Source organism: Limulus polyphemus, unplaced genomic scaffold (assembly GCF_000517525.1).
Source record: "Limulus polyphemus unplaced genomic scaffold, Limulus_polyphemus-2.1.2 Scaffold6493, whole genome shotgun sequence".
Taxonomy (NCBI): domain Eukaryota; kingdom Metazoa; phylum Arthropoda; class Merostomata; order Xiphosura; family Limulidae; genus Limulus; species Limulus polyphemus.
This window is the reverse complement of record NW_013672103.1, coordinates 46-15152: the sequence shown is the minus strand read 5'-3', so window position 1 is coordinate 15152 and position 15107 is coordinate 46. Positions and strand designations below refer to the sequence as shown.

The following is a 15107-nucleotide window of genomic DNA, read 5'->3' as shown; positions in this document are numbered from 1 at the left end:
ATACATACTTGTCTTTGTTTTATTTGTGATCATGTTTCTGTTGTTATTTGTTAACAAAAATCATTCTTGTGCACCTTCTATGAAATGATCTTTCTTTCTGATGTACTCAGAGACTGAAAAGATAAACAGACACACAATCCATAACTTGGTATCCTTCAAAGCTCCAGTTAATGGACCCACTGGTTACTCTGAGAGAACCACCATAATGACAACACTTAGCTTGCAAGGATAAATCTGCTTAACATAGTCAGGAATCAAAATTTAATATGCTTATTTGAATACAAGAAATATGAACATTTGATGATCCTCATGAAAGTACAAGTTGCTGTTAAGAGCTGGTGCACAACAATAAAATTTCAACAGTTAAAATATATACATATAAGTTAAAAACTACAAGAGCACAATAACTTACTTGGAAAATCAACTCGCAACTGTTGTGAATAAAATAAAATAATTTGCAAAATGAATGCAGCTTTGTATGTATGTCCAGCTAACTCCTATAGTTATGGAGTTACCAGGACCAAACTTGGCAAATGGCCCCAGGGATGCCCTGAGGGTGTCCTTATCTATATGGTGTTGCCTCCTTACTAAGGGGAGGGGGGTGGATAAATGTCCCTATAATAAGGTCACCCAATTATGATAAGCATCTAAGGGCAGATCTTTATGGTTGCTAAACCTGAATCTGGCATTGGATTTTGTATTCCTGGTCCCCTTGGGGTACCATGTTTGAAACAGTGGTCAGACCCCTAATTAAAAGCTAGCAGGTCCAAACTTGGCACACATGCTCAGGTACCATGGGTGGGTGTTCTAATAGAGTTCATTTTGGTTACAGACCTTCCTGTGAAAAGCTATAGCAGTATGTGGGTATAATGGAGGAGTTTGATCAGTATATTGGGGTATTTGTCAATCATGAGGGGTCCTTTGAACCATGAAGCAGGGCACAGGTATTTTATGCTAGTATATTCAAATCATAACATTATCAACACCATTTCAATTCTTGTAAGGTGTTGTGCCATGTTTGATACTAAATGCATATCAATGACATCAATTATATATATATATATATATATTCTTGTTTTAATTCTTATGATCATTTGGAGCACCTATAATTTCAGCAATATAAAAAAAATTCTGAATATAGATGCAATGTTTTTTTAATACTGTAATTGCTTTTCTCTCACATTTGGTCATGAATCTAGAGAATAGAAGGTGTTATCAAAATTTGTGATATTAAAATATTGACATTTTAGTGAAACTTTTAAACGCTATCAAGTACAGAAAAATGACCATCAATGAAAAACATTAAACCATAAATGAAAATCTCAATCAAAAGGATAACAACAAAAATATTTTTGGCATATAATTTTTCTTTTATTGTTTTTTTTATGATTATTTAGTCAAGTTGATGCTGTAAGTAATGTTGTAACTTTATGCAATTTATCCAAAATACTTTTCTGAAACAAATGTCAAAATAGATTTTTCAGAAATATTGAGAAAAATGTGTTTACTTCTTTATTCTTGAGCTAAAGAAATAAATTTAGCACAAATCTCATAAAATAAAATAAGTCAAGAATTGACAATTTTTCTTACAGAAAAATGCAATTGGTATACAAATTTAAGGAAATATACAAAATTTACACTCATTTATGATAAAAATTATTACATGATAGAAATTAGTTATTTAATGAAACTACAACATCTGGTATTTACTTCATTAGATTACTTTTGCTTCTTTTAATTATTATGACTTAATACAATAAAAAATATTCATAACTAACTCAAAAGTGCAATGTTCCAAAGTTGTTTTATCATACATACTACAATATCACAACACATAGGTTATTCATTCTTCTGTTAACTTTTAAGAGGCAAACTAATCCATTATTATAAATGCAAGACATACAACATAAACAGAACAGAGATCACCAAATATTTCGTATATTGACAACATACAGTACGAAAGATAAGATTATTAAATACTCCAAACAGCAATGAATAAAACAAGACAGTACCAAGTTACCCAAAATAAAAGTAACATATATCAAATAACAGAGACAGCATGAAATACTCTAAACATTGCTAATATGCAGTGTACCATATATTCAAAACACAATGATAACATGACAGGATGCTCACAGTGGACTATATATATTCCAAACAACAATGCATACACATCCACTGAACAGAGGACAAAGTGACAACTTTTAAAATGACAAAACACACAACAAACAGGATAGACAATTTCAAAGGGATGTATAATACCAAATAACCCAATTAAAATAATAATGACATAGTAAACAAGATAGTACAAAATATTTCAAAGAACAGAATAGACAACACCAATTATTCAAATTAACAATGCTAACACATAATAAACTGATTTGACAAAACCAAAAAGGCCAAACAATAATGCTAATGTACAGTTAAGTAACTAAATCAATGATACTAATACATGGTGAACCAGATAACCTACTACATATTACAAACAATAATGTAATACATAGTGTGATATGTGAGCATATCATGGGTTTACTACTTTCTAGAGTAATACAGAATAGTTTCAAGTTATTGATTATTTGGTTTCTGCACTGTTATGGTGGTAACACACAGTCCAGAGTTGGCAACATCATCCTGTTCTAGTTGCTTCACCTTTTGTTCTCTATTAGGTAATATCAATTCTGTCCATAGGGATGTTTCATTACTTACTGTACACATAACCTGACTGATTATGATGTTAACTGAAACTGACCAACATTGTCAGGGAAATACAAGTCACAAAGTGACACTGTTCACTAGAAAAAGAGAGTTTACATCTAGATTCAAACCCATTTTCTTTGATCATTTCTACTTGGTTTTCATCATGACTAGTTCAAAAGAGATTCATTTTGAGGGACAGAAAGCTAAAGAGCTTTTCACTGATCCAGAAGAGGTGATCATCCACTTGTATACAAAATATTGTTTTTATTGTCTTTTAAATGTGTCCAATATCTGTTTATCTGCAACTTAAAATTCAGTCAAGTTATAAGCTACAGAACACTCCCCTTATTTCTCAATCAAATTTGTTGTTATTGCAAGTTTACCTGTCTGATACTTGTTGGGAAATAAGTTTTATATGAAACTATGGTAAATAGATAGAAAAGAAAGCTGTGACACTAGAATTTTTTGGAGAGCATTTGAAAGAGGAGCATACCAATCCTAGCCCAGTCTCTTGTGTGCTGAGTTTAAAGGAACACTTTCATGGTGAAGATATGTGGATGTGGGTGTACTCCACCAGTCAAGAGTTCCTGGTGGACATCAGAGCAGCAAAAACTCTGACGGACCTAGCAATCTTCCAAGCCCTTCAAATTAAACCACTGCTATGGCCAGTGAATACAGATTTCATTCTGGCTAATGGGTTGCAACAAATCATATTTCATACCCTGGGTAACATGTGAAGTGGAGAGAAGGTTGAGAGTGTTAATCCCATCCAATCCTGATGGAATGCATCTATTGCCAAAGCCTGAAGATGAGTTACTGGAAACCAAATTGCCAGTAGTTGGGTGATCCAATGAGAGGCCAAGCCACCAATTAGAGTGACAAAATTAGAGCCAATACAACAGAATCTTGTGATGCAGTAGAATCTGTTTGGATGGAGACAACTAACCTGCTACCACAGGCATCTCCATGGAACATGGCAAGCTAGCATGGTGATAAGATAGGAAAGGTTTCAAGAAGGGAGGCCCAAAATTCGAAAACAATTCTTGATGAGAAACACAAGACACCACCATGAAATTATCAGAATGAAGCCCGATGATTTACCTCTTAATAAGCGCAGACCATGAAGCATTGCTTGTTGTAGAGCCAAAAAGATCAGAAAAGTGTGTAGGGAATCCTCTTCATCTGTGCACAGACCCTGGAATTCCTGACTTTTGGTATATGCACCCCATCCCTGAAGCAAGGCCTTCGTTAAGAGATGGAACTCTGGATGAGATGGCAGTAGATGAACCTATATCGTAGTAGTGTCCCTACTTAACAACTCCTCAAGATCAAAGAATGATCCCAACTAAGGAAACTGGGGAACCAGTGAATCGATGTTGATGATCTCCTGGTTGCATAAAGACCAATAAAATAATCACTTGTGTTCTCATCCCAAAGGCACAAGGATTTGAGTGATGCCCATATTACTAAAAGTGAAAGAACCATCTGTGCAGTGGAAGAAACAGAGGTGAGTAAGAGTCATCCTATTCTATAGCATTGATCTGGATGGGAGTCAGCTGAGCCCATCTGAAAGACGAGATGAAAAAAAATACCCAGACTGATGACATATTGAGTTGGAACAAGAATAGATGTCTCAGTCCTGAAAGGGAAACCTGCCTTAGTTGATTATGATGTTCTGACAATTGACGAGGTGGTGCCAGTAATAACCAGTCATCTATGAATGGTGTGTGCACAGTATGATGGAATGAAGGTGATGAGAAAAACAAAACTTGTATGATATGGCAGAACCCACGTGAGAGCTATACGAGTCTGATAGAAAAAAAACAGAACTGCAGTACCCGATCCTTATGCACAACAAATGCCAATAGTGGTGGGATACCACCTCTTTGTCAAAATGCTCATAGGAGCCAACTACAACCAATTTGGACATCTACAATCCCAGTAAAAAATCAACACAGATTGAGGATTGAGTAATTTATAAACCTTGAAGAATCTAGACACTGATATAGACGAGGAAGATCAATGACTGGATACCAATCTCCTCTCTGCATAGGCCCAACAACTGACAGGAATAAAAACTCTGAAGAACTAACACGACTTTCTCACTACCCCCAGACCAACCAAACACAGATCACCCTAGAACTAAGTTTTAAATCCCGATGAACTGCAGGAGATGGAAACCCTACAGGTTGGGTGGATAATAGTGGTGCAGATGTGAACTGAATAACTAATTGTGACACAAGGACCTGCAATACTACTGGAACCAGAAATACTTGGAACCAAGCTCTCACAGCCCCTAAAGGTATACAATAAGCAGTGACACTGCTGGCGATCCGACCGAGTAGTGGAAACCTTGGATATAGACAGGATCTGTTCTAGGTAACAATGTACCAAGGAACTGATGTTGGAAATCGGGACCCATGAATAGGGGCGGAACTATGACCCCCTGTAGGAGCTGATGTAATTAGTGACCCAACGTGCATGCTAAGAATGGAGTCAGCTCATCATCAATAAAGTTGGTAATCCTGATAGCCTTCTAACAAAAGAAAACAAAATGCTGATGAATTTTAGAGTAGTAAGTCTGTAGACTTACTCTGTACCATCAGGAGACATAGACCTATATACATGAACTACAAACTCTGCCTACGAATCCCAAAATTTGAGGAGCAGATGTACTATTTTAGAGTCGAAAAATGCTTCTTCCTGGAGGTGGAAGGCTAAATCACGAAGTTAAGACATTGTGTCGGGTAAGTCCTAGCTGTCCCTTCACGTTACTGAGAAGTAAACCTTCCAGCATGAACCACAAAATTTGTGTATGAAGAAAAAAAACAAAACAAAAATTCACTCCCAGACCTTTCAGCCATCAAGTAATATGCAGGCTCAAAAGCAACTAGGAAATGCCCAAAACTTCACACACTCAAAGATTCAACAGAAGAAAATCAAATCAAAAACAGCTTATCCCAAAGTGGCCTCCTCTTTGTTTTTCATACGTCATTTAAAAACTATGTTGATTACTGTTGATTGGAACAGCATTTTGTGAGGTAAAGTTGTTTTGTTAGAGCAAAGCAACTTTGGGCCGTCTGCCATGTCCACCCTAAGGAATTGAACCCCAGACCCCAGAACTGCAAGTCCATAAACTTACCACTGTCCCACAGGGGGACTGAAAATCAAACAGACTAAAAGAAAGCACAGGAAAAAGTGAATTGCCCTCAAATGCAGCCTCAGAACCGCCCGAGGGACCACCAAAGATCCAAATACACAATTCTATCTCATTACAAATAACATCACTGACAGTCTCACCCAAAAGCGGCCCCACCTCCCCGATTTGCCTCCATGCCAGACATTAATCTGGGAATTCATACTGTAAATCGGCTTGCAAATCTGAAGAATTTTTACAAAAATCAAATAGATAACACAATATCGTTCAATGTATCTCCAAAGGAGTGTAATATTGGGATGCTTTGTCGAGAAAAAGTGATAACACTATCTGAATGAGGTGCTTACATACAATACCAGGATAGAGGACACATTGATGTAGGTGGAGAGTATCACAAGATAAATATCACCAAAGGCAATTAAGACTGGAGCAAGTGAGAAAAAATCAGACCAATGCTTAGATGGGCAAAGGAAGAAACCCTGAAGGTCGAGTAATAGCTGTATGTTTTAGAATTTCAGTGTTGCTTTGCAATTATCGATGACTGGATAAATAACTGGATACTGGAATGGTCATAGGTATATGGTGAGTGAAGTGGAAATGATTGATGCTAGGGATGGTAACACTTGGGTTGCATCTATCATTCCATGACCAAGAGCAAATACATAGCTACTGACAGACCCTGATAGGCTGGCAGCTTAAACTTAATGCAGCAAAAGTAACTCAGTGACATGTTGGGTGAATATGTTGATGCATTTGTAGGACTAAATGGCTGACTGGGCTAAATGATATCAACTCGGCACTATATAGACACAGACAATGCACATTCAATAATGCAACTGCTGTGCCGACTTCCTTAGAGCACTAAAGAGGTCACAAGTGCCAGTGCTAAATACAAAAGAAGATTCAGGAGGGCATCATACAACTTCTCGAGTGCTTGGACATTTTCTGTGGGGATTATCAAAAAGAAAAGTACACCAAGATGGGTAAACATAGTGACTCTCATTTATGCTTCCCAGTACCGTAAGCAGATAAATATCTGGATGCATTAGAAGGCTCTTAATGGCTCAACTCCTTGAATCTAGCATCCAAATACTGGCAAGTCAAAATGGATAATGAAAGTAGATTAAAAACCACTTTTAGCATGAGAAGTGGCTTGTATGAATTGTGTATCATTCCATTTCATCTCTGTAATGTCTCAGCTACCTTCATGAGGCTGATAAAGCTTACATTCAAAAAACTGTAGTAGAAGAAATGTCTAATTATGTTGACAACGTTTTAGTGTTTGGCTGCACTTCATATGCAAACCTGAGGATGATATTTCAGTGCTTGAGAAAGGCATGTCTGAAACTGGAGCCCAGGAAGTGTTTGCTCATGCAAACAGAAGTGAAGCTCCTCAGCCATGTGGTCAAGAAGAAAGCAGTATTAACAGACCTGGTTAAAATAGTACAATGTGAGACTGACATTGATCAATGATGAAAGAAGAGGTCCAAAGTTTTCTTGGTTTCATGACATACTATCAATAGTTTGTGGTCAATTTCTCAAAGATACCAGCACAAATGTCCACTTTCACAAAAGTGGAAGAACTTTGACAAAGTGAGTATTGTTCCAATTCCTAAAATCTGCTTTAGTGGATGCTCCAATGTTGGCCTATCACTGTCAGGACTGAGTTTATCCTGGATACTGACACCAAGAACATGGGAGTCAGAGAAGTACTATTAGATTTGCAGAACAGAGTGGAATGTGTGACAACATATGCTAGTCGAATGTTCATGTCCCCCAAATGCAGATATTGCACAACAAAGAAAAATTTGCTTGTTGTGGTTGTCTCCATGAAGTATTTCACCCATTATTTGTAGGTTATGTATGGTAGAAGATTCACTGTATAGGTGGAACATGCTTTGCTGATGTGGTTAATAAACTTTAAAAATTTTGTGGGGATGACAGATTGTTGGATAACAATGTTGAAAGAATATGACTGTCATGATTCATTGCCTGGACCAACAACAAGAAATAGCAGAAGGATTATCTTACCACATGGCAATACCCTGCCAATTTGTGTAATGTCCTGTTCGTGGATACTGTGTAAAAATTAAAACCACCACTGTATCAGCAATAGCTGCAACAAACCGTAAAGCAGACTATATTAAAGGATGTATAACAAAGCTAATGCTTCAAGAGCTCTGAGATGAGCAAATGAAGGACCTTGAATTAGTATGGGCACTCCTTACAGTCCAGCAAGGACAAGCCTGTCCAGCACTAGTGAAAAAGTGAAGCTTGGACACACATAATCTATAGCACCTGTACAGACAATTATGAGTGCAAGATGTGCTATAACTGTCATTACCAGCTTGAGATGCAGGGTGCTGCAGCAATGTTTCAACTAGCAGTTCCAAGAACTCTGTAGTAAGAGACACTCTACATTTTACACAACACTACAACTGGAGGGCAAACTTGTGCTAACATCTGATGACAGTTTTCCTGGCCTCCAGTTGGTCAGAATGTTCAGAACTGTTGTGAATGCTGTACAGTGTATGCCATCCAAAGAAATAACCAACAGATAGGACAAACTCCAACAGAGAATTCTTGGTTCTCTTCTACAGGGGATAGCTTTGGACATTGGTGATTCATTCCCAGAGACTTGATTACTTTACAAAGTGAGCCGAAGTGTAGCCCTTACCCAACACACTAGCACAGACTGTAGCAGAAATATTAGCTGATAATATATTACACAATTCGAAACACTGTAAAAGATCCCCATGGACCATGAGACTAATTTCAATAGCCAACTGTTCATTGAGTTTTTTAAGGTGTTAGATGTGGTGAAAACTTTACCTTCTCATCTCCAGTCTGATAGTTTGGTTGTTACTGATTACTTTATAAAGTTGACTGAAGTGTATCCCTTACCCTTTTCATTCCAAGTATAACAGCTGTGCTAGTAAGACATGTTTTTCACCAGTCACGATGTTTTCCAAGCCCGAAAGATCTATGCCAATAACCTTGCCAGTTTCTTCAGTAAGCCTTGACAGATTACACATGACTTATCACAATGCCAAATCATCAGTTTTATCAATTAATTCAAACCCAGAGTATCAATTGACCCCACCATGACCCGGATCCTTCAATGGGGTGGAGTTTTTCTCCATCTTTCAAACCATGCTGACCTTACCTACCTTTGCAGCCCATGGAACTCCTTTCCATGTGTCACTTTTACAACTCTCAAGAGTAGCACTGATCTTTTTTCCAGAGGCATCAACTCATCAATCACACCCGATAAGATTCAGCAGTCCATAGAAGCAGCTACCAACATGAAACACCACGCAGTCCACTGGATCTGCTCCAGGACATCCAGCATGACAACATACTTCATAAAAATTGTCACTTCATCTAAATAAACCACTAATTACATTCTCATTAATGGATGTTTCTTTCACCTTTTCCACTTTTGAGCTGAGAAACCTTACCAAAAAACACACATCAACAAGTCCCACCACTTTCAGTACCTACTTCTGAACACCAGCACTCTGAACCAATCACTCGAGTGTCTCCACATATCACACTGTCTTCCATCAATCAGTCTACTCAAACTCAAGCCAGCAGAAAAACCGCAACATCAGATCAAGCTATCCAAATGAATATTCCAGAATCACAAGACTCAGCTACCATGACAGATGTCACTACATCACTCAATACAGGCCAAACCCCAAGCTAAGACAAAAGCCAAGAAACAGACAGTGTCATACGTTATCCAGAAATCTAAACCTTCAGCCTAAACTATTCTCCACCTACACACATTTCCAATGTATTTGTACAACCAATCCACAATGACGACTATGACCAAGACTTTCTCAGCTAGCTAGTCTTCTCTTTAAACATTAACCAGTTGTTTTAACCCATGTTTTCTAACCTTTGACTTGTTTTTTCCTTGCAGGTCTTCTTGTGCACAGCCCAGGCATATTAATTCTGATCTAAAAGCACTACACCCATTTGGTTGTTCAGAATTTTAATCAAAATTTCCCATTTCTTTTATCCAAATTCTATGACTTTTATTTTTATTTCTAGATTGCAGGTTAGTCTGGAACTGTTTACCTGTGTTAGAGTCTTGGTCCATTCAGCCAGCAGCACATAATCTCTCCTTCCTTCTTCTGGCTTCTGGATTTCTGCATACACAGCTTTCCTCGACATCTTGAGTTGCCTTTATCCATGCTAATTCTCACACACAGCCACCATATTACTAAATCACCCAACCATGTTAAATTAACATAGATCTTTGTCATGAGACCATATCAAGTGTTTAAAAACTTCGGCCTTTAGCCCAAAATTTTCAATCTTCATTGTATAGCTTAACTAATTTTAGTGAGTAGGATGAAGAGAAACAAGAAGTTTCTGAGAGCTCTCAGTTATCTTCCAAGGTTTCTAGTAAACTCTGAAAGATATAAAACGAAATACCTGCTAAGATATTTGATTTTGATTTGATCTCTTACCTGACACACTAGTGCAGACTGTGGCAGACACATTAGTTGAGAATGGACCATATGGTTTGGAGACCTGGAAGAAATCCACAAAGCCTAATTTCAACAGCCAATTGTTTACTGAGTTGTATAAGGTAATAGGTGTGGTGAAGACTTGTACTTCACCTTCTTACTCTTAGTCTGAGTCTCTAGCAAAATGAGAAGTATAAACTGTCAAAAGTGGATGCTTGCAAAGTTTGTTGGGCCCAATGGAAATGACAGGGATGAATATTTGCCACATGTAATAATGGTGCACAGAACAGGGATCAGTGGGTTGTTCATGTTTGTACAGGAGATGTCACTTTCCGTGGAAATGATGTATGGCCCTACCACAAGGAACAATTCCCCAATGCCCTTATGAGCATGTAGAGTGGCAGAGATTGACAATGGTCAACAGGGGAGTTCACCTGAAAACAACTTGAAAATCCAATGCAACACCAGAAGAAGTGTTATGATCAGAGAGTGAAGGAACAGATGTTCTAATGCGGTGACTGGGTATGGTTGTGGTACATATTAGCAGTACAGAAGCAACTGGGATCTGGATGAACTGCTCCATACCTGGTACTCTGTTGAGTTGGTTTACAGCTGTAAGAGATATATCAAATGTTTGGTGTGCAAAAGCATGTCAAGCATGCTGATAAGCTGCATCCATATGCACAATACTAAAATAAAGTGAACATACCACACAATACTAACTACATAAAACAATAATGCTAACACATAGTGAACAAAATACTAAAATACACTGAACATGATAGACAGTAATGGCTGTTTAAAACAACATTAACATAAAGTAAACAGAATGAAGTGTTATGTACTGCAAAGAACTATTCTAACACATAAAAACAGGATAGATAATACTAAACAGTTCAAACAATAATGTCAGAAAAAGCTAAATGAAAAAACACAAAATGAAGTATCGAAGACAATAATACTATCATACAGTAATCACTATTAGGAGTACCATATATCTTAAATAATATTGCTAATATTAAATTAGACAAACTATTTATGGTGTGTTTTCATGGTGAGAGTAGGTTAATTATGGCCTTGAATAGTCTTGAATGTACTGAATCCTCTGGATGAGAAATGGTGGTGTAAGAAAGATGTAAACAAGAATACTTACGTGACACAGTGAAAATGACTTAAGAAATTCTGAATAACAGTCCTGATGTACAATTATAAAAGTACTGTATCAAATATTTAAAACAACATAGATAATATACAGTGAAAAGAGTGGACAGTAATAACCATTCAAATAGTGCTAACACACAACAAACAGGATACACTATAACAGTCGAAATTCTTACAATCAATAAACAAGATAAATAAAACAAAATAATCCAAATAACAATTTAACACATAGCAAATATGTGAGGATGTACAAAATATTATAAACAAAATTAACACAAAAGTTGAATAGAACAAAGTAACAATTATTCCAAAGATATATACAGATCAATAAACAACACAAATAATACCAACTAGCTCAAACAATACTGGTAACACACAGTAATGAAATGGAGGGTAACATCAAGTTAACCAAACAACATTACACACAGTAAACAGGTAGGAGCACATCAAGAGCTCCAAACAATAATCAAGACAGAGCGTGCCAAAGAATGCTATCATACAGTACTCAGAACAGAGCATAAAATATTCTAACAACAATTAGCAGGATTGAGCATAACAAACTCCAATATATCTTGCAACATCTATATGTACTAAAGCAACAGAAAAATGTAGTTGTCATCATGATATCATCACTTAAGGTTAATTCTTAAAAAGTTACTAATTTTTTTATTATTATTATTACTAGATACTAATCTAGCAATAATAATAATAACAACAAAAATAGTGAATAGATAATAACTAAACTTAGATGATCATAAAAGTTACTAATAACCATGACAAAAATTAATATCTGATCACCGCAACCTATTCACACATATTAACAGCAAAGTAACAATGAGAAAAAACTAAAATATTATGCAAACAACCATTACTGGCCAACAAATTTTGATACTACATGTGTCCTATGTCAGACATGAAAAAGACCACATGTATTTCTAAAAACTTTAAAAATGCTTGAGATCTGTAAACTTAAAACTTCAGAAAAATGAAATTTAGAAACTGGCACAGAAATGGTCTTGCTGAAAGAACTCACAAATGACTTATTATCTGCCCTAATTATAAAATGTTCTAAACTTTGTTACACAAGTATTCATAACTTGTTTGGTTAAATATTAGTCAACATTTTGGCATTATACAACCATTATCCTGTAAAGTAATTGGTGTATCATATGGCTTGAATTTGATTAAAATTTTGATTTCTTAACCTGTTTTGATTAGAACAAACTTGAGTATGAAAATAACATCTTGAAAGACTTAAATCAATTTCATGGAATTTCTCAACAAATATACTTAAACTGAGAAAAAACAAAAAACAAGTGATAGGTGCTTAAGAATCTAAGAATTGTACTAAATTGTTTTTTAGTTTTCAATAAGTAATTAATAACCCCCGTCCTCAATATACAAAAAAAATTAGCTTTTTCGATAAAACATGTTTTTATCACAGTGGAACCCACCATGTTTAGATTTGTCATGGCAAGCAATATGCACCAGTTCAAGGTTATTAGAAGTAAACAGTAATGAGTAGAAGTAGTCTGAATTTATGACTGACTTCACAGGAAGTTCTCTAGCAGCATTCATTATTGCTGGAATGATAGTGCGGGATCTTTCAATCCTAAAAGAAATTATCAAGAAATTAACTTAATGACTTAATTCTAACTATTGAAATATCACAGCAGCATTATAATAACAGAGGTTGTTTGTTTAAAAGGAGCTGAATGATACATCAGACCATTTACAACAGTTTTAATACATAAACCATTCAAAAAGTGCATTATTAGAAAGCTAAAAATACTGTACCAAATGAAAAACAATAACATTTTGTAAATATTAAGAAATATTCAACATATTTTTATTCATCAGGGCATTTACTCTGTTTTAAACATTCTTTGAGCAACATCATTTACCTGTGATCAAGATTCCAAGTGCTGAAAACTTTACGATGCTCACTACTAAGATATGGATTAAGTGTATGAGCTTTATCACACTTAGGGGCATTGTACTGTCCTTGACAAGCAAATGTGCCCTCTTTGGTACACAAAGCTTTTAATTCCCCACGAACAAACAGATGACCATTGTAATTATCTCTTTTCAGTAAGTTTTTTAAATCAATGAGCAGATCAGTCAGCAACATCTCTGGGAAGTTCATTCTTTGTAATTCTATTTTTGTCTGAAGGAAAGAAAATTAATATTTAACTCAAAAAAAAAAAAGAAAGATAAGACTTAATTAGTATGTTCCACTACTTTATTCTTTCTAGCTAAGATGTAAAAAATAGAAAATTAGAAGACTGAAGATAATTTATAAATACTAATACCAGCATTAATTTAACATATTGGGAATATCACAAGTATATTTTGATGTTATCATTCCACCAATGTAATTAGTAAAATCAGCCCAAATGAAGACATTCTTGCTCATAAGTGATACATATATGATGAAAGATATAACACAGCATTCATTTCTCTTATTGAAAGTTTTTCAATATAAAAATGAGTTAAGTTTCTGTCCAAAAATAATGTCAACTCATAATACTCTAATGCAATAAATTGTATAGATACTATACAGTTTATTTTTTAAAAAATCTGCTCACCAACTTATTGCAAAGTGCCCAAAGTAACTCTCACAACTCATTATTTACTGAATCAACCATATGATTACTGAAAAAAATTGTTAAAAGCCTGTATACATGAAAAGGTACTAGATAAATCAACTTTGGCTACAATAGTTTAAGTTTTACACTAACGACAATAATTATTTTGAACATGTTCTAATTATTTTTGCACACTATTTACAATAAACATTTTTAATTGCAAAACAGTATTATATAACTTAACCTTAACCATAAAGATAAACCTAATTGAATCATACAAAAAAGTATATGGAAACAAAGTATATGTCTAAATTACATTCTTAAAGATTCTTTCACACCTATCCTAGGACAATAATAAATTTATTTATATAATCACACTTTAAAAAAGATAAACAGATCCTTTATCTCACATTTAAGTGTTACATGATCAGCAGATTAAACTCAATTATACCAGTATTTGAAAGAAAACTTGAAGTTTAAATAAAACTTATCACATTAGAATCAAAAAGCTTTATTCATGTATGGTAAAGGAATTAGAAGAAAAATGTGTGTATTTGTTGGGAAATAAAGTTGGAAGTAGATCATACTCAGAAGTGTTCTAATGTTTAGGCCAATTTTAATGTATGAGCAATGTATTGTTGCGTCATCGAGGTCACGTGACTGGTGTGGCGCCCTCTATTTTCTAGAACTATCTTGTTTTTTCATGAATGCTCTAGTATTTACTAGATAGGGTAGGCGGGTATATATAAGAGGGGACAACGTGACGCAAGAATAAAGTAATGTGTGCGTAGATAGTGAGTAACTGATCTGCAGTCAGAAGTATTATTGAGCACGTTCGTCGTTATAGCGTTTGTTTAGCGTGATTGTTGAAGTTGAGTGTATCGGTAAAGTTGTATTCGGAAAGAATAAACCAGTTTTTATTAAGAAAGAACTTGTGTCGCTTAAGTTTCGTCAGAACGAAGTTACGGAAAAATCAATTAACAAACGGAGACGTATCAGTGTGATATTCAAAGGTTCTCCTAG

At 35.4% G+C, this 15107-nt stretch overlaps 1 protein-coding gene across 1 annotated transcript; it reads right to left on the bottom strand.

The window, feature by feature from the left end:
* Nucleotides 1-233: 233 nt before the first annotated feature.
* Nucleotides 234-13663, bottom strand: LOC106473770 (DNA fragmentation factor subunit beta-like; the record flags this gene model as incomplete). Its single annotated transcript, XM_013934449.2, has 2 exons — nt 234-13108; nt 13401-13663. Coding segments are annotated over 2 exons (465 nt in total), but the record flags the coding sequence as incomplete, so codon positions are not given.
* Between the last annotated feature and the right edge of the window lie 1444 nt (nt 13664-15107).